The sequence below is a fragment of the Neoarius graeffei genome, chromosome 5, assembly GCF_027579695.1.
Source record: "Neoarius graeffei isolate fNeoGra1 chromosome 5, fNeoGra1.pri, whole genome shotgun sequence".
NCBI classification, from domain to species: domain Eukaryota; kingdom Metazoa; phylum Chordata; class Actinopteri; order Siluriformes; family Ariidae; genus Neoarius; species Neoarius graeffei.
Window position 1 is genome coordinate 5,317,307 of NC_083573.1, and position 25,420 is coordinate 5,342,726.

The 25,420-nt window shown below is 42.9% G+C and overlaps 1 protein-coding gene across 7 annotated transcripts in view; it reads right to left on the reverse strand.

Annotated features, from left to right (window-relative positions):
- Nucleotides 1–25,420, reverse strand: part of spidr (scaffold protein involved in DNA repair) — a 72,750-nt gene that overhangs the window by 40,317 nt on the left and 7,013 nt on the right. For all 7 annotated transcript variants that reach the window (XM_060921017.1, XM_060921016.1, XM_060921015.1 and 4 more), the window contains 3 exons: nt 16,510–16,730; nt 11,851–11,951; nt 8,213–8,390 (listed from right to left, as the gene is read on the reverse strand). In XM_060921017.1, coding sequence (XP_060777000.1) covers nt 8,213–8,390; nt 11,851–11,951; nt 16,510–16,730 — 500 coding nt within the window. The remainder of the gene's footprint in view (nt 1–8,212; nt 8,391–11,850; nt 11,952–16,509; nt 16,731–25,420) is intronic.

The following is a 25,420-nucleotide window of genomic DNA, read 5'->3' on the forward strand; positions in this document are numbered from 1 at the left end:
AAATGACATTTTTGTTTGCAAACTTGATACGAGATTGTGTGTCTGATTCACCAAAAGCACAATTTTACACACATCAATTCAAGATACCTCTCATTTCCTGCCTGTACAAATCGAGACCTGCTCGGTCCTCCCTACGTGACGCACTTGGCGAGATAATCACACTGGTACGTCATGACTCGAGCAGGTCCTGGGACAGAACTGAGTGGTTATGATTTGGCTCTGTGAACTGAATGAACCACGGGCTGAAACAGGGAAGCTGGACGGCGGCCAAACAAAGGCAAGTTTACACAGGAGAGGTGGAGCCGCTCGCCTGTTCAGCGCAAACACACAGGTCACCTCGCAGCTCGAGAAGGCGCAAAGTCCGATCTCTTATCAGTTTATTCATGAAACCAATTCCAGACAGAGTGGATGAGTCAGAATTGTCCAAGGCAAGAAAACAGAAGAATAGGAATGGTTGTGAAACAGAAAATATAAAAAAAATATATCCTCAAGCATCGCCAAGGTGTCGGTCACTGGAACATCAGCAACGAACAACCTGAATAAAACCTGGGGAAAAAATTTCAATCAACAACCATATTAGTGTGTGTTTATTTCAATAATACGCCGAATACGTAAATCGTTGGATAAATTCAAGAATGAAAAAAAGGGGGCGTCGTGGCTCAGGTGGTTAAGGCGCCATACCATGAATGCGGGCGACCCGGGTTCGATTCCGGCCCGAGGTCATTTCCCGATCCCTTCCCGTCTCTCTCCCGCTCATTTCCTGTCTCTACACTGTCCTATCCAATAAAGGTGCAAAAAGCCCAAAAAAATATCTTTAAAAAAAAAAAAGAATGAAAAAAAAATCTTTGCGACATTCTTAAACCAGAAGTGACAGCACAAGGTGCTTCATTTCACAGAGAGATCTAGCGGTGCTCGGCTTTTCAGATAAAGGTGTGGTCCGAGCTCTTACAGTCACCACAACAGAGACGGAAGCCATTTCCGCCGACTTCAGGTGTGTGTGTGTGTATAAGGAGTGGCGCAATTTACTCACTTCCATCACACAAAGTGTGCTAGAACAGTCCTGGCACTGAGACAGCATGCTCGTGAGAGGAAAACAAAAACAAAACCCCAAAACAGTGTCCTATTAGAATTTTGAAACAAATTAAGGGTCGCTGGTATGATTGCCTGGACCAGCGGGAAAACCAATGGCTGAAGTGCCCTTGAGCAAGGCACCTAACCCGGGACTGCTATCCAGGTGCTGTGTGTGTATGTTTGTTGTACAACCCCGATTCCAAAAAAGTTGGGACAAAGTACAAATTGTAAATAAAAACGGAATGCAATGATGTGGAAGTTTCAAAATTCCATATTTTATTCAGAACAGAACATAGATGACATATCAAATGTTTAAACTGAGAAAATGTATCATTTAAAGAGAACAATTAGGTGATTTTAAATTTCATGACAACAACACATCTCAAAAAAGTTGGGACAAGGCCATGTTTGCCACTGTGAGACATCCCCTTTTCTCTTTACAACAGTCTGCAAACGTCTGGGGACTGAGGAGACAAGTTGCTCAAGTTTAGGGATAGGAATGTTAACCCATTCTTGTCTAATGTAGGATTCTAGTTGCTCAACTGTCTTAGGTCTTTTTTGTCGTATCTTCCGTTTTATGATGCGCCAAATGTTTTCTATGGGTGAAAGATCTGGACTGCAGGCTGGCCAGTTCAGTACCCGGACCCTTCTTCTACGCAGCCATGATGCTGTAATTGATGCAGTATGTGGTTTGGCATTGTCATGTTGGAAAATGCAAGGTCTTCCCTGAAAGAGACGTCGTCTGGATGGGAGCATATGTTGCTCTAGAACCTGGATATACCTTTCAGCATTGATGGTGTCTTTCCAGACGTGTAAGCTGCCCATGCCACACGCACTAATGCAACCCCATACCATCAGAGATGCAGGCTTCTGAACTGAGCGCTGATAACAACTCGGGTCGTCCTTCTCCTCTTTAGTCCGAATGACACGGCATCCCCGATTTCCATAAAGAACTTCAAATTTTGATTCGTCTGACCACAGAACAGTTTTCCACTTTGCCACAGTCCATTTTAAATGAGCCTTGGCCCAGAGAAGACGTCTGCGCTTCTGGATCATGTTTAGATACGGCTTCTTCTTTGAACTATAGAGTTTTAGCTGGCAACGGCGGATGGCACGGTGAATTGTGTTCACAGATAATGTTCTCTGGAAATATTCCTGAGCCCATGCGACAGCGCATTGATACGGAGCTCAGATATCAATGCGCTGTCGAAGCGCGCAGAAGGTGTTAGTACGCCTGTCATTATAGTGCGGACTTTCCATAGCATAGAAAATCGCTACGTTTCAATTTGTGTAACTGAACTTGTTTCATGTCACTGGTCATATAAACCTATGTAAACAGGAAAAACGTGGAAGAGTTTGGTCGCATCTAACTACAGCCCCAAAAAATACCATTGGCCATGCTGAGCCTAGCTACATTGCTAACAGGAGTGACAGCGCGTCTGACTGACTGGGAGGTCGCGCAAAGCTCGGAGAGGTACGGAGCAGCTCGTCTCAATTCAGATAAGAGCATATTTCATTATGGAAGTACGGTGAACTGTTCCTTTAAAAGATGCACTGCTCAAGCAGTCAAGGAAAACAAAGAATGTTTCAAGTTCAGGAATGTGAAATCAAATCCATCAATCACTGTTCATCTGACTGAGCGAATATGAGATAATTATTCATTTAACATCAATTAATTATATCTATTGGATAGACGACGGAAATATTTTTTTAGTCTTTAAAATGTTTTGAAAATGGGGAAGAAAATTAATAAATGGGTTTAGGTTGAAGGTGCATGGTTGAAACTGGAGCAAATGTACATAAAAACACACACACTGGGCTTTCTGGGAATCACCAGGCACTTGTTGCAAGATGTCCAAAAGTGTACAAGAACGGATTCTTCCTTACGATTCGAAATCGTTCTCGGACTATTCCGGCCTTTCCTTTAACTCGTTCAGGCTGAAAAAGCGTCGACCATGTTCAGTGAACTGTAATATGAAAATGTGAAGCAGGGGGCGGGACTTCCAAGGTACGAGTTAATATCGGTGTGTTCAAGACAGCGGTCAGTCATTCCAGATATTCAAATGTCGACTGGTGTACTTTTTCGTGCTGACTCGTACTATCGTACCCTGGTGTTCGAATGCGGACCAGCGATATGCAAAGTGGAAATTTTCGTTAACTTTGCGGTTCCAAATTTCTGCAAAAGCTCTAAGGTCAGAAGCAAAGTCCAACTTTTGGATTTTCCTCTCGGCTCAGTCGTCCAATAACACGATGTCCTGCATGTGTTTGCAATTTATCTCCCTGCCATCAGCAAGAGCTATTGTGATCCACTCCTCCTTGACACAAGAATGAAAGAAAGAATGAAAGTGAGAGCAAATGACCAAGGGAAGGAAATGGGAGAAAAAGGATCCAGCTGTGTTTTTCCCTTTGGCTTGCTGGAAATGAGCAAAAAGCTGCCAGGAAGAGGAATGTAGGCCATTCCCTGGAGCTGAGCGATGACGTGGGAGCAGTGTGTGGGAGAAAGACGGGGGGAAAGAAGAAGAAGAAAAAAAAAAAAGGAGTCCATCCAATTTGAGCTGAACGTTTACACCCCCGCAGCTGGAGCTGAGCTCGGCCTTTGCCTGTCCCTTTCCCTTTCTTCCCCCCTCGAAAAAAAAAAAAAAGATCTTATCAGACTCCAGAGAGTTGTATCTGCAAAATCAGCACAACGTGACTGTTGGATCCACCACAACTCACCTGGCAAGAGTGTGAACGCTGTGATAGGCAAGTATTAAATTAGACCTCTCGGATAAAAATCTTGCATTCTTGTTCGTTTTTGAAATTTCAACAAACCACTTTCCTCACCTGCTTTCTAAACACTAAGTCAGGAGAGTTTCTTTAACGACTTTCCTGTGACAGAAAGCAGCAAGGGCTGAGGCGATACGATGATAAAATATCTGCACTGTGAGACATTATGTCCCAGGACAATTTTAGGCATCGTTTTCGGCGTCCACCGGTCAGTGGAGAGTCGTTTTTGCCGTCTGTCGGTCTGGAACTTTGCTGTCCCTAACGTCTACTGCTTGATCCTTTGAGGAAGGAAGCAACCTGACACTCACTGTATCCCTCTGCCAGGAAATCCAGACATGAACCCTTCTTTTTCTCACTCAGAACTTTTCTTTTTAACTCTTTTGGCATGACGAATAGATACTTTTGTATTCCGATGAAATTTAAGGTTCGACTCGGACCATTTTTGCCTTTCAAACTAGTCCTATTGCAAGAGGATCGTGCTGACCACAGCAGCGGGTTTTTACTTTTCCTTGTTAAATATGATTTGGTTCAGGTGATCACCTAATCAGCAGCTCATTAAGTCAAATGAAGTGTCCTTGCATTGGAATTTGGTTCAGGTGATCACCTAACCTAATCAGGACCTCATTCAAGGAGATACGCAGAACCTTTATTTTTAAATACATTTCTGAGTGGATAGTATCTCCATCCTTGACTCTTGTATGCTGCATAAATGGGAGAGAAATAAATTCTATTTTTGAGAGTTAGGCCATTATTAAAAAATGTTCTGTTTCCGGTCCACCGGCCAGGTGAGTGCCATTTGTGCGGTTGAAATTTTTTTTAACGCCGTTTTTTTGACATTTTTTCCGGGTTCGTAAATCTAAAATCGAACTTGACATTTACGCATTCCCAGGGCTTTCCACTAAGGCTCATACTAGCCAGCCATGACAAATAAGTAGCCAGCCGGGGGGGGGAGTAAACACAAAAACTCCTGTGCACGCAGTTCCCAGGATTAAATGCATTTTCCACAGACCATTTATTCATTCACTTTACTCAAATACAAAGTAAAATGGCAGTAAATCTTCTTTCTTTTCTTGCGTATTGCATCATGAGGCGTTCCTGGCTTGTAAATCTCTTATTTTCGGTGCATGACACATTCACGCAGCTGAGCATGCTATGAATTAACAACGACAATGGTCTGCAGTGGGGCGACACAATTACACACTCCGCGAACATTTCTCCATTTGTGTATGAAAATACACTCCAACCACTCAGTTTGGGTTCATTTACACCCAACGGTGTCTTTTGATGCCAGCACGTAACTGAACGAGAGAAGACTGGTTTACCAGAGACAAAATAAGCGTCATCTCTGCTTTTGTCCCCTCCCCGACACACTACTGCCTCCGCCGAGTGCGCGCGCACTCTGAACTGAATCAGCTCTGCGCATGCGCCGTGCGGCACAAAAAAATGGCAGCCACCATGAAGGAAGGAGATCCGGAGTTTTAAATTTTGCTTAAGTGTGAAATCACAAAATGGTATTCTAGCGAACAACAAAATAGTAAAGAGTCAGAAAAACAAATCATTCAGTGATCATTTTAATCGTGTAATTTCATCCGAACTAGGCCCAACGGTCGATTTAGAACTACAAAAAGTCCGTGTGTCGGACATTTTAAGTACCTTTGTAAAAGTTTTGCAAATGTTGCAGTCAGCATTTAAAATGCTAACTTCAAGTTTTTGTACAAGTTTCAGTTGATTAAACTGTCATTTTATTAAATGTGTCTGCTTTTGTAATAAAGTACTGAAAGAAAAAGCAAACAGCATTGCGATTTCTTATCCATCCATATATATATAAAAAAAAATTAAAAAAATAAAAAATCCCTTCCTCCCGACTGAAAATTTTTTTGCTCACCCGGTGGACAGGAAACGGATTTTTTTTTTTTAAGGATGGCCTTAAAATCGACTGCAAAGTTGGCATTCGGGCTGCCCCGCTGAGCCAGCCAGCCCTGAGCGCGTGACGTCACAGCGGTAACCGGTTTTAAGGCCGAGGCCTTTTATAGCTATAGACCAAAGTCATATCAGTACAAATTTATCATGAAAGTAGAGCTGGGCGATATGGCCTAAAAAAAAAAAAGAAGTTCCATTTTTTTCACAAAAAGTCCGATTTTCGATTTTAATCGATTTTTCCCCCCGACTAAAAATCAAACTACAGATGACAAAGAACTGGTTCAAAACAAGTTTTACCTTTATTTTGTTTTCACTTAAATTTCCCCTTTGGGGTTGAAATGCAACTAGAAACCAAAAAGAAGCCAAAAAAACAAGCTTGTAGATGAGATAACATCGCGATAGCATCTGCGATTGCCTTCCACCGCGCCCCATTCTGATCATCAGGCACACAGTTGGAAAATGTGTCCGGGACGGTCGCTTGCTTTACTGTGGATGGTGCGCTCGTGCTGCGGCTGTGTTCATTCCGCTGGGAGCAGCACTTCTCCCGCTCCGCTGCACGCTTCTGTTTAAAGTGTTGGAATAAATTCGTCGTGCTGCTTCCTTTGGAAGCAACCGTTTTCAAACACACCTGACAACGAGGACTTGTTTGGTCTGCGTCTGACGCCGCAAAACCGAACCAATTCCAGATCACGGAGGAAGTAACTCCTTTCTTGGGCACAATTTGCGTCTTTCCCCCAATCGCTGCCATGTTGTTTGTGTGTATCTACGGCAAGCGCGCGGGTGGACGGCTATAGTGTCAGTGCCCGATCTGTCCCTGCTGCCCGATCCGTTCTGCACATGTGCAGAGGGGAGCGTCGGTGGCGGAAGTTAAAACTGAGAGAAAACCGATTTTCATAAAAACACATTGTCCTTAACTGTAAATTCGAATTAATCGATAAAATCGATTTATCGCCCAGCTCTAGGTGAAAGTAAGAAATAACGTTACCGACTTGCTCAACGAAGACTGATTTGACTTCATTGATTGTGGGTTGACTCTCATTAAAACAGGATAGGTGTTCTACATGTACATGCATGCATTTTTCACTGATAAAACGTAAAAGGCTCATTAAATAAATCACACTCTGAAGCAAATTAAAGAAATCTTATACCGGTAACTGAAACACACAACACAAGTTACATGTATTAATCTAAGTGCAGGTAAACAACGAGCGTTGTTGTTTTTGTATCCAAATGAGAGTCGCATCTTACCCGTCTGTGTTCTCGCTTCTTGAAGGCTGACCTTGTGGCAGATTGTTCTGACTTTTAGTTGTTCGTTCGGTTCTCCGTTCATTCGCTTCTTCCACGTAAGGGCGAGATATTGCTGCTGAGGCGAGCATATCCAGTGGGGGAAAAAAAAAAAAAATCAGCCAGCTGGTGCACTCATTCTCCATTTTCTCCAGACTGAGTACTCCGCCATTACTGCTCGGCTCAGGCAATTACTAAAACCTGGGACGGGATGGGACGTCACCGGTTTTAGCACCAACCGCGGGGAGGTCACTGCCCGAGCGATAATGTGTCACGTCTCACGCTTCGGGAGAACTGGTGCAACTGAACTTACTTTCCTTTTCTTTTCCTTTAATTGTTGGGACTGCACCCTCTATCAATACAGGCTTATAACCAACGCTCCTCAACAGATCAGAGGTCTCGTACGAGTCTTCAGTAAAAAGTTCAGAGCAGAAAAGAGACCACTTCGTAGGCGCCCAATGTGCCCGTGAACTTCTCGCAAAACGCGTCCAAATCTTAGCGGTTTGAACATTCTTGGGCCATGAATGCAACGTAAATCCACCTTCTGTCATGTTGCTGCACCGGCCAGCAACACATCTGGCGATAAATTAGCTCAAAACGGAGGATCGAAGTTGCAGTCAGCTCTGTGTTTTAGTATCACGGAAATAGCGATGAGAGCGATAGCCTTCCTGCTGTGACGTCACAGATGTCAAGATCATTCACTCGGACCGCTACCTATATGAATCACTTTAATCGTAAAAATTACAATATTAGATTTCTTGTTAACGCTTAAAACTATTCCTGTGCCATTCTTGAAGTCTCAAGGCATCTTTAAACGAAAGTGAGGCCATTGTTCTGCGTATCTGCTTTCAGTAAGATGAGGTTGGAATTCCAGCACTGGAATAAAATGGCTGCCATACATTGAGATGCTGACTGAAGGGAAAAAAACAAAACAAAACTGAAGCGGTCTGTACAGATACGTATCACAATAAATGGCAAAAAGTTATACTGTATATTATCGTACACATCGTGTACTGCAGAAGTCGCTTGACATCTCAGTCATCTCTACGATTTTTTCTTTACTTCGAGGCTTTTTCCAAATGCGATAATTATGTTTAGATTCCAGATGTTAATTATTTGAGAGAAGTGAGTCAGAATCTTCTAGACAGCACACCTCAAGGGAGACTCTTACCAGGGTGGACAGATGTGGATGGTGTCACCGGCGCTTGGTGCCAGATGAGTGGCTGTTTCCTTGCTGAATAGAGCGACACACGTCTGTCTTTCGGGGTGTCCGTGGCACAGTGCAGCCTGCATCCCGCAAACGTCCCACACATTCTGCACATGGAGCACTAACACGCCCGGTCTCTCCTCTGACACATCACAAAAACAAAACATCACTACCATTCAGGAAAGATGGAGATTTAGCTTTTTGCTTACTTTTACGATTACAAAGTAAATAAAGTCTCCGTGTTGCACCACACCACCAAGTTGCTGATTCGTTGCCTATTACAGCACGACCCGGACTACGTAACAGATCCGAGATCAGGAATAATACAACCCCAATTCCAAAAAAGTTGGGACAAAGTACAAATTGTAAATAAAAACGGAATGCAATGATGTGGAAGTTTCAAAATTCCACATTTTATTCAGAATAGAACATAGATGACATATCAAATGTTTAAACTGAGAAAATGTATCATTTAAAGAGAAAAATTAGGTGATTTTAAATTTCATGACAACAACACATCTCAAAAAAGTTGGGACAAGGCCATGTTTCCCACTGTGAGACATCCCCTTTTCTCTTTACAACAGTCTGTAAACGTCTGGGGACTGAGGAGACAAGTTGCTCAAGTTTAGGGATAGGAATGTTAACCCATTCTTGTCTAATGTAGGATTCTAGTTGCTCAACTGTCTTAGGTCTTTTTTGTCGTATCTTCCGTTTTATGATGCGCCAAATGTTTTCTATGGGTGAAAGATCTGGACTGCAGGCTGGCCAGTTCAGTACCCGGACCCTTCTTCTACGCAGCCATGATGCTGTAATTGATGCAGTATGTGGTTTGGCATTGTCATGTTGGAAAATGCAAGGTCTTCCCTGAAAGAGACGTCATCTGGATGGGAGCATATGTTGCTCTAGAACCTGGATATACCTTTCAGCATTGATGGTGTCTTTCCAGATGTGTAAGCTGCCCATGCCACACGCACTAATGCAACCCCATACCATCAGAGATGCAGGCTTCTGAACTGAGCGCCGATAACAACTTGGGTCGTCCTTCTCCTCTTTAGTCCGAATGACACGGCGTCCCCGATTTCCATAAAGAACTTCAAATTTTGATTCGTCTGACCACAGAACAGTTTTCCACTTTGCCACAGTCCATTTTAAATGAGCCTTGGCCCAGAGAAGACGTCTGCGCTTCTGGATCGTGTTTACATACGGCTTCTTCTTTGAACTATAGAGTTTTAGCTGGCAACGGCGGATGGCACGGTGAATTGTGTTCACAGATAATGTTCTCTGGAAATATTCCTGAGCCCATTTTGTGATTTCCAATACAGAAGCATGCCTGTATGTGATGCAGTGCCGTCTAAGGGCCCGAAGATCACGGGCACCCAGTATGGTTTTCCGGCCTTGACCCTTACGCACAGAGATTCTTCCAGATTCTCTGAATCTTTTGATGATATTATGCACTGTAGATGATGATATGTTCAAACTCTTTGCAATTTTACACTGTCGAACTCCTTTCTGATATTGCTCCACTATTTGTCGGCGCAGAATTAGGGGGATTGGTGATCCTCTTCCCGTCTTTACTTCTGAGAGCCGCTGCCACTCCAAGATGCTCTTTTTATACCCAGTCATGTTAATGACCTATTGCCAATTGACCTAATGAGTTGCAATTTGGTCCTCCAGCTGTTCCTTTTTTGTACCTTTAACTTTTCCAGCCTCTTATTGCCCCTGTCCCAACTTTTTTGAGATGTGTTGCTGTCATGAAATTTCAAATGAGCCAATATTTGGCATGAAATTTCAAAATGTCTCACTTTTGACATTTGATATGTTGTCTATGTTCTACTGTGAATACAATATCAGTTTTTGAGATTTGGAAATTATTGCATTCCGTTTTTATTTACAATTTGTACTTTGTCCCAACTTTTTTGGAATCGGGGTTGTATTATAATATTGTTATCTGAATTGCATCAAAAAATTGTCAGGATGTTTCTACATCTCAAGATTTATTTCATGTTATGGTAGAAACAGATCTGTAATGTATCTTTTCACTTGTAACGAAGTGTGTGTTTGGGGTGGGGGATCAGTCCATCCTCCCACACAATAACTACTGCTACATGTTTACCTCTGAACTCTACAGGACGTCTTATCGAGCATCGTTCTTTATTTTTCCACTCACTCACACACACACATGTGCACTCAAAAACTCAAGACCAGGTTGGTACGAGAACAAAGAAAAATCGTTACACCATGGAAAACAAAAATGAAAGAGGAAGAGAGCATGCTGTTGGGTTTGTAATTTCCTGTAACCGCCACGGCTCCTGTACACAGCCACGAGCTATAAACCCGGGCTTTACGTTTCTGAGAGTCTCCCGAAACATGGAGCACTTCTGGTTTTGCAGAACGTTGGGACGGTCTTCAGTGTCCATCAAAAAACAACAAGAGTGCTCTGAGAGCACAATATCCCCCAATGGGAACTTGGCCAGAACTCTGGTAAAATGCGACCGAATTGAACGAAATTGCAATATGCGTATTTCCGACGTATAACAAAGAATCCTGCCAAGTTTTGTGAAATTCCTCCAAAAATTCTGAGAGGAGTTGATTTCAGAAGGTGAGCACCCTTCCTGGGACGGACGGACATCGCCACGACATAATCCCACTTCGGGCCTTTCGGACAGCGTGGGATAAAAATTGCGAGGGAAGTTGATTTCAGAAAGCGAGCACACCTTGATGAAATCGCCAAAGTACAAGTTTGTTAATAATCAAGGGCGTAACTCTGGGGAAATTTGCCCAAATTAAATGAAATTTCAATCTGCGTATAACTGTCATATAACAAAGCTTTTTGCCAAGTTTGGTGAAATTCCTCCATAAATTCCGAGAGGAGTCGATTTCAGAAGAGCGCACACCCTGATGAAATTGTCAAAGTACAAGTTATTTAATCAAGGGCTGTAACTCTGGGAAAATTTTCACAAACGAAATTAAATCGCAATCTGCGTATTACAGTCACATAACAAGGCCTTTTGCCAAGCTTCGAGAAATTTGTCCGAAAATTGTGAGAGGAGTTGGTGTCAGAAGGCGAGCACACCTACATGAAATTGTCAAAGTGTAATTTTGTTAATCAAGGGCTGTAACTCTGGTAAAAATGCGACTGAATTGAACGAAATTACAATATGTGGATTCCTGAGATATAACAAAGAATCCTGCCAAGCTTCGTGAAATTCCTCCAAAAATTGTGAGAGGAGTTGATTTCAGAAGGTGAGCACCCTTCCCTGGACGGACATCGCCGCGACATAATCCCCCTCTGGCCGAACGGGGGATAAAAAAGGCGAGGAGCCATACAAAAACAAAAAAAGGTGTCTCGCTTTACTTTCAGGATGATGCAAAATCTAACAAGAAGCGTTTCTTAGAAAGACTTGATGCCATCTTGGAGATTTATGAGATTACCGACACACCTGATTGGAATATTAAATCCATAAGAAACCGCACTGACTTAAAAGAGAAAATGTAACGGTTGTGAAATGTATTTCAGAACTGAGACGTCAGGATTTGCATATCACTGCAACACAAATACAGAATGTATCGTCACGAAGTGCGAGTGCGTGCGTTTTCTGTACCTGTTCCGGTCGTCATGCTGGACACTGGCTGGTGCCTCCAGAAGCTGACGGCTGACTTTTGTCGACACTGGAGTCTGTTCAGTCTCTCAGCGAGCCCCTGACTACAAAAACGCAAATTCACAAATTAATCATCACGTGCCAGCGAGACGACTTATCGAGGCATACGTGCAGGATTTTAGTTTCGATTTTTAAACATCTAAGAACTGCTGCTTCACTCGTATACACATACAGTTGTGTTCAAAATAATAGCAGTGTGTTTAAAAACGTGAGTAAAGCTCAAAATCCTTATAATAGTTTTTATTTCCATGCATTGGGAACACTGCACATTATATTCTACATCAAAACATGAAGAAAAATGTATCAATATTTTAATTACTTTACAGAAAATGAAGAAAAATGAACATTGGGCTGTTCAAAAAAAATAGCAGTGTCTGCATTTTTCATTACAAACTCCAAATATTTACTGTATAAACTGAAAAAATCTTAAGGATTTAGTATTCCTGTGAATCACTAAACTAATATTTAGTTGTATAACCACGGTTTCTGAGAACTTCTGGCACCTGTGAACAGGTATTCCAGCCCAGGATGATTTGACAACATTCCACAATTCCTCTGCATTTCTTGGTTTTGCCTCAGAAACAGCATTTTTGATGTCACCCCACAAGTTTTCTATCGGATTAAGGTCCGGGGATTGGGCTGGCCGCTCCATGACTTTCATTTTGTTGGTCTTGAACCCTGATGCTGCTCACTTACTGGTGTGTTTGGGGTCGTTGTCTTGTTGAAACACCCGTTTCAAGGGCATTTCCTCTTCAGCATAAGGCAACATGACCTCCTCAAGTATTTTGATATATGCAAACTGATCCATGATCCCTGGTATGCGATAAATGGGCCCGACACCACAGTAAGAGAAACATTCCCATATCATGATGCTTGCACCACCATGCTTCACTGTCTTCAGAGTGTACTGTGGCTTGAATTCAGTGTTTGGGGGTCGTCTGAAAAACTGTCTGCGGCTCTTGGACCCAAAAAGAACAATTTTACTTTCATCAGTCCACAAAATGTTTGTCCATTTCTCTTTAGGCCAGTCGATGTGTTCTTTGGCAAATTGTATCCTCTTCAGCACGTCTTTTTTTTAACAGTGGAACTTTGCGGGAGCTTCTTGCCGATAGATTAGCTTCACACAGGCGTCTTCTAATCGTCACAGTACTCACAGGTAACTTCAGACTGTCTTTGATCACCCTGGAGCTGATCATTGGCTGAGTCTTTGCCATTCTGGCTATTCTTCGATCCATTCGAATGGTAGTCTTCTGTTTTCTTCCACGTCTCTCTGGCTTTGCTGTCCATTTTAAAGCACTGGAGATCATTTTAGCCGAGCAGCCCATCATTTTCTGCACTTCTTTACAGTATACGTTTTACCTCTCCAATCAACGTTTTGATCAAAGCACGCTGTTCTTCTGAACAATGTCTGGAACGACCCATGTTTCTCAGGTTTTCAGAGAGAAATGGATGTACAACATGTGCTGGCTTCATCCTTAAATTAGGGCCACCTGACTGACATCTGTTTTTTCACAGAATGAATGATCTCACTAATTAAACTCCACACTGCTATTATTTTGAACACGTCCCTTTCACTTAATTATTTGATTACACAGACTCAGGAGCGTACATATCATGAATGTTGGGTCTGTTGGTTTTCTATGACTCTACTACACCTACTAATAAATTATTTGCCATGTAATAATATAATTTCCACCAAAAACAGTGATTGATCTGGCTAGTCGTGTTGGACTGCTATTATTTTGAACACAAGTGTATATACGGTAAAGACGAACATCCGCGATTTCGTGTCACCCGCAAGACTGTAATCGAAAGCTGCTTTGGATCTGAAATGTCGACCAAAATCATTCAAAGAGTGAAAATAAATACCTCATAAACCCCTAAGTCTTCTTGGGAACATTTTATTCTTTGGCTGATACAAAACAGCAAAGCCTCAGCGACAACATACGATCAGCAGAAGATTTTTCAGATGATCATTTGCCTAATATGAAAAACACACGTGTGAACAAGTTTTCTGGGTTTGGTTTTATTATTATTATTTTTCTTTTCTTTTTGCCTGATCGTTGTGTGTGAATAAATAATGTGCTTGCCAAATCAATCTGAACTTGGCTGCTTTCTACAGCTGTAACTCATCAAGATTATAAAAGACAGACATGGCAGTATTTTGAGCAAAATCTTCAAAAGGAAAAAAACTTTTTTTTTAATATCTGCACCAAGCAAAAGTAAAAAAAAAAAAGCAGTGAGATGAAAATCCAGAAAATTCAGTGTGGAGTATTTTGATGGAAGATGAACAGGGCACCTTTTGTGATTTGATATCTCATACCTGGTCGGTCAAGCAAGGTGAAAATACAGTGTCTTGCAGAAGTATTTACCCCCTTAAACAACAGAACCGAGAGAGAATCTCTATTGCTACCACCACCATGCTTCACTGGATTCACCGGTTGCGTGTTTGGTCTCTGCCAAAATTTTTTTTTTTATCCGAGGCCACAAAGTTCAATTTGAATATCCATGCATGCGGAGTCTCCATGTTTTTTTTTTTCCTTCACATTTTTTCATAAAGCCAGTTTTGTGAAGTATATCGACTGCGGTTTCTGGACTCATTCGTTTTTCAATTTCAAATCACGGATTTAAAGGTCTGATGACACGAACATGACTCTATGCAATTTCTTAAATAAACTATACAACATGGCAAACGTGTTAGATTTCTGTTATAATTACGTGAAAAGAAGCTGTTGTTACGCGAATATCCAACTTTTAATTGCACGGCGCAAGAAAACTGGGTCCGTGGCTCGCGGCCATGCTGTGACGTCAGCGGAAGAACACGCTGCGGTTCACTGGCTGTTCTACTCAATGGAAATGGCGCATGAAAACGCCGGTGAACTCTCTAGTGCTAGCTCTTCCTCTTCTGGGAGTCTAGAATTGTGTTGATCTCTTCCGAATAGAATCTATGATAGCCTACCCTCTTTACCCTTTGCCTCTCGTTGCTAGGCGGCAGTTACATGAAAGCCGCAGGCTTTCACAAGCAAATACATGACTGATATCACGCCGACTTTATGATTATCATGTAGAATCTATAGCTCTACGTACCTTTATCTTATGTCGTTTCACAACACATGTTCTGACAGGAGGACTGTCTTTGGAGGAGTCGCCTTGTCCCAAGCGACTGCTGGATCCGGCATAGCTACTAGTAGACCCCCTCCGGAATACTGGCAGTGTTGCCAGATTGGGCAGTTTCCCGCCCAGTTGGGCGGTTTCAAGTGCATTTTGGTGGGTTTTGAACATATTTTGGGCTGGAAAACGTCAGCAGTATCTGGCAACACATACTGCTGACGTTTTCCAGCCCAAAATATGTTCAAAACCCACCAAAATGCACTTGAAACCTCCCAATCTGGCAACACTGTGTAGGCACTGCTGATGGTAGTAACACACGTTTGTGCTGAACTGAACACCCAAGAGATTCCTTTAAGCTGGGAAGGGTGTCAAAACAATCCAAATCGAAGTGTTCAGAGCACAGGACGGATGTTGGTGAGGGCTCCCACTTGTCACGAGTGCGCCTGACTTGCTTCACCCACTTCGCATGCAGCTCGGGATCTCTGGGAAACTTGAATAAACTTACCCCATCCTTGTGGGTTTTGGAGCAAAAGCCGGCAACACAACGCGAAGGCATAATAACTATATATATAAAATAATGTATAATAATAATACTTATAATGACAAACTGAACACCTGTCGCATCAACAACAAACTGGTAAGTTAGGAGGAAGATTCTTTCGCTGACGTCATATAGCCCCTCCTCCTCTTTCGTCTCCTGGGTGCTGCAGCCCCGTCAAATTTGCCCAAATAGCCGCGTTTTTTTTATCATAATTTGTAAAATAGGCGCCTTCGTGAATTAATATATGGATCATCGGGAATTACTTTTTATGTTATAAAACATCGCCAAAGATGTCAAAAACGTGTCATCAGCACTTTAATGGTGTCGAAAGTCTTTTCGATCGTAAACCCTGACAGATACCGTTTCAGAACTTCGTCTAAAACTTGTTTAGACAGCTCTTCGTTTCTCTGGATTCTTCCACGAACGGGTGTGTATACTTTTGCAAGGCGCTGTTCAGTCGAAGTACTGGTCACTTCGGTCGCGTTTCACACCCACAAGCCACCAGATTCATATCATACAGTACTGTGCAAAAGTCTTAGCCCCCCCCCATTTTTTTCATACAAGCTTTGTTATCGATTTCTATTTTATGACTTCTATGTTGAGTCGAAACGTGACTGAAACGTTTCAGAGTTCCAAATGTTCTTTTTTCCCCAGCACAAAATTAAATATTATAGAAAAAAAAATTTATCTGAGCAGCATATTCCAGAAGAGAGCACTTTTCAGATGAAAAAAGAAAACATACTGAAGGCTCCTAGGTTTTGGTGCAAAATTAAGAAGCGAGTGTGACAGTCAAAGTGTCCAGAAGAATCGTGGCTGGTTCTGCAAGACTTCGAAACATTTCATTTCGTAGTTTTTTTAAGCCGACAGCACTTCTTTACACGTGCCGAAGACTTGTGCACAGTACTGTCTGAGGTAACCCTTAAAGGCACATCACGCATGGCCGTCCACACCTTTCAAACTTGCGCTTCTTTTTCCCGGAGTCCTCGGGTGTCTTTGAGGGCTTCGTGGTTTGCTTCGCAGGCGTCTGGAGCAGCGCTTGAGCAGATCGAACCCACTCGCTGATGGACTTCTGTTGCTGCTCTGCTCCTGGCTCCTGAGCAGGAGAGTCCAGCCGGCTGGTATCGGGATCTCCATCGCTATCTGAAGAGTAGTCTGAGATCTCGGCCGTCACCTGACATTAAAGAGACGTGACTTAGTATAACAGTTTGCAAATACAGTACCATGATAACCTGACAGCCAGGAAGAACACCAGTTAGCATGCTGGAGGTTGGCGCAAACTGGTCAACGAGTAGCAACAAGACAAACTGGGAACTGGTGAACATGACCTACTTCTCAGTAGCTTTGTTATGAAATGGGAAAATGAAAGTCTTCCGTCTGTCTGTCTTTTCATGAATACCTCGTTTGTCCCAGTTGATAAGAGACATGCTAATTATCTTTACAGCACAACACGGCTGAATGCTTCACTTTGACTGGGTAGAAACAGAGTTTGTTTACTTTTGGCCAAGCAGAGGCACTGAGCCAGTCCTCCATCCAGCCTGGGCTTCATGTCCTGTCTTTCTTTTCAACAGTTTACATAATAGTTTACAGTCATTTCTTTCAACGGGAGAACAGTATCATTAAGGAAGTCTGATATGGTCTAGAACAGCGGTTCCCAAAGTGTGGTGCGCGAACCCCTGGGGGTGCGCGAGCTGCCACTAGGGGGTGCACAAGATAAAAAACGTAATGGCGATTTTTAACTCTTCTACGCCGTAACGGTTCTGCAGTAGTTTGTGGCTTCATTCATTCATTCGCGATGCTCAACTGGTTGAAATCGGCAAAACTAAATGCACCACCACAAATCAGGGATGAAGGAGGAGAAACCCCAACAGATAGGGAGGAATCCACCCACCGTCTGTCTGTCTGTTTGTCTGTCTCTCGCTGCAGACTGAGCCGCCAGCGCTTTCACAATCAGATGGATCCTCTTCTTTATCTGTTCCTGATATGCTCCTTAATTATTGTATCTCTTTAAAATGCATATGTTCATAATTATCACTGCTATTTTTACTGTTATTATATGTTAACTTTTTTGCAAATTAAATTAATTCTCAATTCATTTTCATAACCTTAATGACAGGGTTGTGTTACTAGTGTTTTAAACACGGATGAAAACCATATATTTTCCCCATATCTGGCTGGTAGACTACATGCCTCGATGTGATCTCCCTTTGTAATGAACGGGGCTTTGAACCAGAATTTTTTTCCTATTGGTTCGTTCCGAACAGAAACGGAATTTTAACGTTTCCGGTTTGGGGTTCCACCATTAAATAGACGTTCCCGAACCGGTTAGAACAAAAAAAATTTCGTTCCCGGAACGGTTAATTACGTTCCCTGTCAGCTGTTTAACAAATGGCTATAAAATTATGTCTCTGTCTCATCCAGCTTAAGCCAAATGTAGGCTAATTCTATTACAACCTTCATTAAATAAGACAAGAAATAATTCAAAACAATTATTATTTCAAATGTTGGCGATTTGGATTCTCAGTATGTCTTCCCATCTACACAAACAGAAAAAGTGCCAAAAATGAAAGAGAATTCGTTTAGTGTGTTACCAAAGGCTAGTCAGGCCCTATAGAGGGCTACCGCATGACGTCACCGCGCCGCGAGATTTTGTTAGGCGCCATATTGGAAGACCAAGTACACATCTATGCAAGTACATACATTCATAAAACAAACTACACCTGAAATGTAGCCAGGGCCGGTTCTGCCCTAATCTGGACCCGGGTGCAACATCATGCAACCCCCCCCCCCCCCAAAAAAAACACCAGTCTAAATCAGGACAACCATCACATAACTATAACTATAAACATTTTATATCAACTATTTTAACTAAATGGGCTATAATAAATAAGCCTGCAGGCAGCCACGGCGGGCTGCCTCAGAAAAGTAACCATTCAATGACACAACTGAAAGCCTGCAGCCACGGCGGGCTGCCTTAAAACGTAACTATTTGTCCTACCTTAAAACTCGTTTTGCATTTTCTGCCTCCTTTTTTGTATTTTCGACCCTCCGTTTATTTTCTTTCCTTTTCTGAAAACCCGATTTGTGTCCAGACATTTTGTTCTGCTACCAACGAACTAACCCGTCAGGTCTCGTCTCTCGAGCCCGCGATGATTCCCGTGGGAAGGGCAACAATTGATACATTTTTACAAACAGCCAATAGGGAGGTTGCAACGTTCAGGCTCTTCTTTGCTCAGACACTCAGTAATTCACTTATTATCACATGGAGGCGTGATAGTAGTCCACCTTCCCGCTCTCTCCATTCAGTCAGCGAACGTCACACAGGAAGTGAACCCCAGCGGGTCATAGAAACTTGCGCAGGAGAAGAATGGCTTTTTTATTTGTAGGCTACGGAAACTTTGAGGAACGAAATAAAAACCGGTATTAACCGGTTACCATTATTTTTAATAAGCGTTTCTGTTCCGGAACATAAAAAATAAAGTTTCTGGTTTCGTTTCTATTCCATGTGAAATAGAAAAAGTTCCCGGTTTTCGTTTTCGTTTCTTGAACCGGTTCAAAGCCCTGGTAATGAATTTGCACATTTATCGCGTTGCAACGTTTTAAAACTGTTACATTTCAATCAAATTCTATCTAATTCAAATACGAGAGCGTATGTTAATGTGATTCGATGTTCTCATTCGAGCACGACGTGCTGCCATTGTAAGGTGGTTTTTTTTTCACTTTTGTGGTTTCCTGCAGGTGTGGCAAACGATGTTTGTTATTATTTTAGCACGATTAAAGATGCTGCCTTTATAAGAAAGCGTGTGTTTTTTGAAACTGGGGAACTGGGGGTGCGTCAATCTGGTTGGAGTATAGAAGGGGGTGCGCGGCCAAAAAAGTTTGGGAACCGCTGGTCTAGAAGACGACGCTGCAGAATTATAATCATTAAAATAACTATGATCAGGATACTTAATAATTAATTGAAAAAAAAAAGGTTTAAAATGTACTGTAAGCAAATACTTTTCTTTAAAGCTAGACCGGCTTTCAGATTTGTCAAGTGTAGGTCATAAAAAGAATTTTCCCAACACCCAATGATTTTTGTTTAGTGGACCAAAAGCTACTGAATTCGAACCAGACTTCCAATTTTATGTTTTCTTTTTTTTTTTAATAGAACAACTCATGAATTTATCTCCACATGACCTGAAATTCTGCGCTATTTTTTCCTGCTTCACCATGACGCAATACTACATCATGCATCACATCACGTGGTGGGCTTTCCCCGTTCGCACAAGGCATTGTGGGATACAGATTTGAAACGGGAGAGAAAAACGGAGCACATGAGTGTGCAAATAAAACGTGAAAGACTGACTAAAGCGAGAAATATATATGTTATTTACCAGCTGGGAGGTCTGTATGGTGAAATACCGTGACCGAGGTCTTGAAAGTACTGAGCGAGGCCCTCTGGGCCGAGGTCAGTATTCAAGGCCGAGGTCACGGTATTTCACCATACGGACCGACCTTAAGCTGGTAAATAATATATTTATTTTTTTCTTTACCAAATTCTAACAGAAAACGAGAGCGCCCGAAAGGGAAAACCGAGCCGAGCCGCCATTTTGAATCCTCATTCACGGCTGTAATGCAAATGGCTTCCTCCTCGGTATACAAGTGCACTTCCATGGCAGGAAAAAAAACTACATTTTGCCGCCTATGTAGTCCCCTATTTATACAAAACTGAGTCATTCAGGATTCAGCCATGTTTTTGCTCGGCGTTAGCAACAGTTAGAGGTTTTTATCTTTCTCCTGAAATGTTTTCTTTTATTTCTTCTTCCTCAGGGGAGTAAAACTCGCTTTCGCTGTGAACACTGTCGTTATCGCGATCCATGCTGTAAAATTAATGCTATTCTCCTGAGAAATGCTGGCTGGCAAACATTTATAAGATTTTTGATAATCTGATAAATAAACCTTTAAAAAAAAAGATAAATGTTGACAAAAAATGTGACTATGTTTGTTGTTGTTGTTGTGAACGAGCGAGTCGCCAGAGGTCCGTAACTGGGGTCCGTATCGTAGGATAAGGACCCGCTCGCCAGCCAATCAGAGCGCAGGATTTGATGGAAACCGGACCGCGAAAAAACTAAAAGACGTTATGTTCTATATGAAGGAAAGGAAACGCAAGACCCAACTAATAAATATTGGCGGTCAGGAAGAAGAAGGTAAACCTGCGCATGCACACACACACGGACTTCCTCTGTCTGCGTGAAGCGAGCGATTTCGTGCACATTATTTCCTTTAATCCCCTCAACTTAAATAACTTCCCAGCCACAGAATGGCCTGATATCTTGAGCTGTTACAGAAATAAACATACATCGCAATGACCAAATTTCAGACTTAACTAAATTTCTCAGAGTTTATGAAATCGAAAGGCCGTCTCGCTTGAATATTAGATATTCGGTTTTCGAAAAGAGAGGAAAAATACTTTTCATGGAAGTATTAAGAAGTTTTGTAATAAGTAGTTGTAGAAAAAATATTATTTCGAGACATTATGCTTTCATAATATCAAAAGATTTAGGAGTCAGGTCTTGAAAAAAAAACAGTTAATCACGCACTTCTAAGCGTAAATAAGTGCACTTGTTTGCTGCAACAATACACGTGTCTTAGACCCACAAATAACACACCTGACATGTTCAAGGAACCGGTTTGTTGTGGAAAAATCTAGTGCACTACCTGCCTCCGTGTCATGTGGAGGCATGATCAGCATTCCAGTCGGCCCTGTCAGCCCATGTGCTCTTTTTTTTTTTTTTAATTTGAGTCAACTCCAGAACTTCAGTCCGTAAGGCAGCGTGCCAACAAACAAACATTACACTGCACATGCTCACTTTCTCTTTATTCCCCCTCCTGAGTCTGTTTCTTCCAGTGCTTCTCTTGTCCCTCTCGGTTGATCCCACCCTATCCCTCCTCCCCCTCCCCTCCCAGCTCGAGAACACCATGTTCCTGGCTTCAAGTCAAAAATGCGTTCAGCCCGCACTGAATGGAGCTGTGGACAGCTTTTATACTCGATCAAACCTCTCTTCACTGAAATCTTGTCTTTTTTTTTTTTTTTTTAACTCATAGGGTGGAAGCTGTTCCCTCATTCCGATGTGTGCAGGAACAGGACGGATCGTCAGCTGTACGGCTGAACGAGGAACAAGAATAAAGGTCAACTGTCTGACCAGCAAGTGCTAGATGTCAGAAAGGAGCACGGGGCCACCAAGAAAGCACCAAAACCCAATGACTCATGGGCAAACCAATAAAAGTCAAACTTAATTACGACCAAAACTGACCACAAACGGAGTAATTCTGCATCTGGGAATCAAGTGAAGGTACAATTCATCTCGATAAAAGTTGATAAAACGAGTTTAATTACACAAATACCCTCGTGTACTGAAGGTTGATGGACAAGAGGGTCATGAGGCAACAGGAAGAAAACAGCGAAGCAAAATTCAGGCTCCTGATTGGAGGAACAAAAGTTTTCGCTTGATCGTCTGGAAATCGTGAGGTCATATATAATGCTGATATAATGCCACAGCCATCCATGACCGGGAGTCCGAAAGAGCAAAACTGGCCATGCTCTCAGAATTGGAGGTGTCTACTCCCTCTCTCTTTTGTCAAATCAATCACAGAAGCTCCAGCCAATCGTGCTCATCCATGTCTTCGTGTATGCAGAAAACGGCGAATAGTGCTTCCCTCGGTGCGTTACGCCACCCTCGGACACAGCGCGAGCAACCGTTCAAAACGCTTTCAAAGACGTAAATAAACGATCACGTCGTATTTTCTATCGGCCCACAAGAGCGAATCTCGTAAATTTCACTTTGAGAGATGTAAAACGAGTCAAAATCCCACATCCTTTCCTTTTCAGCGAGCTCGCTTTGCCATCATTTGTCTTTGGCCTCTCGGTTACTTTATCCCCAACATGAAAAGCAGGACAAACGCACCAGTGAGTGTTCAGCTCACATATCGCCATCGCAAAGGGGTCAAAAATCATGCATTTTGTTGATAAATAAAAAGAGGAACTTCACAGCTGCGTCCGTTGTAAAATACCGAACATGACTCCGGGGTTATTCTTCATTTATTTAAGCGTATAAATTAAGAGAAGGCTCACGGATTGTTTAGTTTGTCAACCAAAGTCCACTTCAGCCAAGCACGTGGCAGCAGCTCCGTGCAGAACATCATGTAGATAATATTCAGAATGTGACCAGGTAACATTTTTCCAGTCTTTCCCTGCCCAGTTTCGGTGGTTCGGTCCTCACTGTCGCGTCGGATTCCTGATCGAAGATGTAAACGAAGGTCACATGTCCACTCGAGCACTCCTCTGAATTTCTCAAGTGAGCAATGAACACACACACACACCCAGAGCAGTGGGCATCTATACTACAGCGCCCAGGGTGGGGATGGGGATTAGAGGTCTGCGTGGGACAGAATTTTCAGTCCCGCTCCCGCATTGTGCAGTCCCGCTCCCGCCCGCTCCCACAAAGAATTATGATTTTCAGTCCCGCTCCCGCCCACGCCTGCCATATTTTGTCCCGCTCCCGCCCGCAAATCCCGCATGATGCAGACGTTCGCGTTATTTCTCACGAAAGTTCTTGTCATTGGCTTGGGGAATTAAACATGCTGAGCTTAGCTGAGCTCTCCACTGACCGAGCCTTCACCTAGTGCATGTAGCGAGGGTGCGCGTTGCCAGGCGGCATGCGCAGCTGAGGCTTTACAGAGATACCCAACACACCTACCAAAATCTACAGTGGATATCAAGAATATTGTACATTGCACATAGCTTATATGTCACTCCTCACATTTACATTCAAGGAAATACAAGTAGGCCTATAACAAATTAATATAATTTAAAGACACAGCGTGATGGTGCCCCGCCCCCTACTTTGAGTGGATTTGAGCATAAATATCTACAGCTCACGTTCAGGGGTGCGTTTCCCAAACAACCAACCACGAGTCAGAACGACTTCCAAATGTCGGATTTCAGGACTCTTGACTTTTTAACGGTAAACGTACCTCTTTTTAAAGCAGCACTTACTTCTGAAGCACTGTGAGCTTCACTAGAGGAGCTCTGCTCTTCTGCCATGATCGGAGATCTCAAACACGGAAGAGCGGAAAGGAATTGGAAACGTACGCGAGATTAGACGGCATCCGCAAATTTAGGCATCTTAAAATGTTTTTATTAATGCCAAATAAAATATCCAGCACAAATTATATATGATAGACATAAATTAATAATTTATACATTTTATTTTAAACACATTTTTAGTTCGCGGGACTGCAGCTTATCACCTCTCCCGCCCGCTCTCGCATTCTGCACTCCCCCTTCCGCCCGCAATGAGCTTTCAAAATTTGTCCCGCGCTGCACTGCTTTGCAGCGGGTCCCGCGGGACTCCCGCGGGAGTGCAGGGCTCTAATGGGGATTCAGCACTTTGCTCAAGGCCACTTCAGCCATGATACAGAGGAAGGGGTAAGTGCTGTTCATTCACTCAACTCCCTTTACATTTTTCCTGCCGGTCTAGGGATTCGAACCGGCGACCCTTTGAGCCCAAGGCTGCTTCTCTAATCCCCATGCCCTGTTCTTGCCTGACAGGAACGGAACCCGATGTGGTTTTCTGCTGTTTGAAGCCGTCTCCCTCAAGTTTCATCGTGTCGAGATGCTTTTCTGCTCACCGCGGTTGTAAAGAGCGATGATTACTGAATCGAGTTCGCATCGGCTCGACCCGATCTGCTGTTCTCTGAACTCTTTCGTCAACGAGGCGTTTCCGCCTGCAGAACTACATCGGTTTTTGCCCCATGCTGTGCGAAATCTCCATGCTGTTGTGCATACAAATCCCAAGACGGTTTCTGAAGCCGATCTGGCACCAACTACCCACGCAGATTTATCTCCTTTCTGATGTTTGATGTGAACATGAACTGAAGCTCTTGACCTGCATCTGCATGGCGATGCTGCCACGTGACTGGATGATTGCACGGATTATCCAGGAGTTTCGAATAAAGTAAACGGTGATGTACAACATTGCTTTGAACTCGGCATGAAATGCAAAATCAGACGCTTTTTCTCCAGACAAACAAAAAGAGTACAACTTGAGACACCTGATTTGAATATCAGATGAAGTCAACGAACACTACAGTTCAGATACCTGGATATTCAAATCACCACGCCCATCACCTCCAGCTGAGCATGTTTGGAAGTGAAACAAGGAACTCCAGTCCAACGTATTAACAATCTTGAGCTCGGGCTACGGTCTCTTCAGAGTTTCGCATGTTCTCCCTGTCAAGTCAAAATCCCACATCTTTTCCTTTTCAGCGAGCTCGCTTTGCCATCATTTGTCTTTGGCCTCTCGGTTACTTTATCCCCAACATGAAAAGCAGGACAAACGCACCAGTGAGCGTTCAGCTCACGTATCACCATCGCAAGGGGTCAAAATCATGCATTTTGTTGATAAATAAAAAGAGGAACTTCACAGCTGCGTCCGTTGTAAAATACCGAACATGACTCCGGGGTTATTCTTCATTTATTTCAGCGTATAAATTAAGAGAAGGCTCACGGATTGTTTAGTTTGTCAACCAAAGTCCACTTCAGCCAAGCACGTGGCAGCAGCTCGGGCTACGGTCTCTTCAGAGTTTCGCATGTTCTCCCTGGATCTTCATGGGGTTCCTCCGGGGTTCTCCGGTTTCCTCCCAGCTCACAACGTGCCAGTAAATGGATTGGATATTGGCGACGCTAAATTGGTCCCCGAGGTTTGAAGGAGTGTGTTGATTCAGGATGTATTCCCGACTCACAGCCAGACATCCAGTCTGATCCAGACCAGGTTAAAACTTCCTGAAGATGAAGGAATGAAGTCTTGTACGACAAGCTAA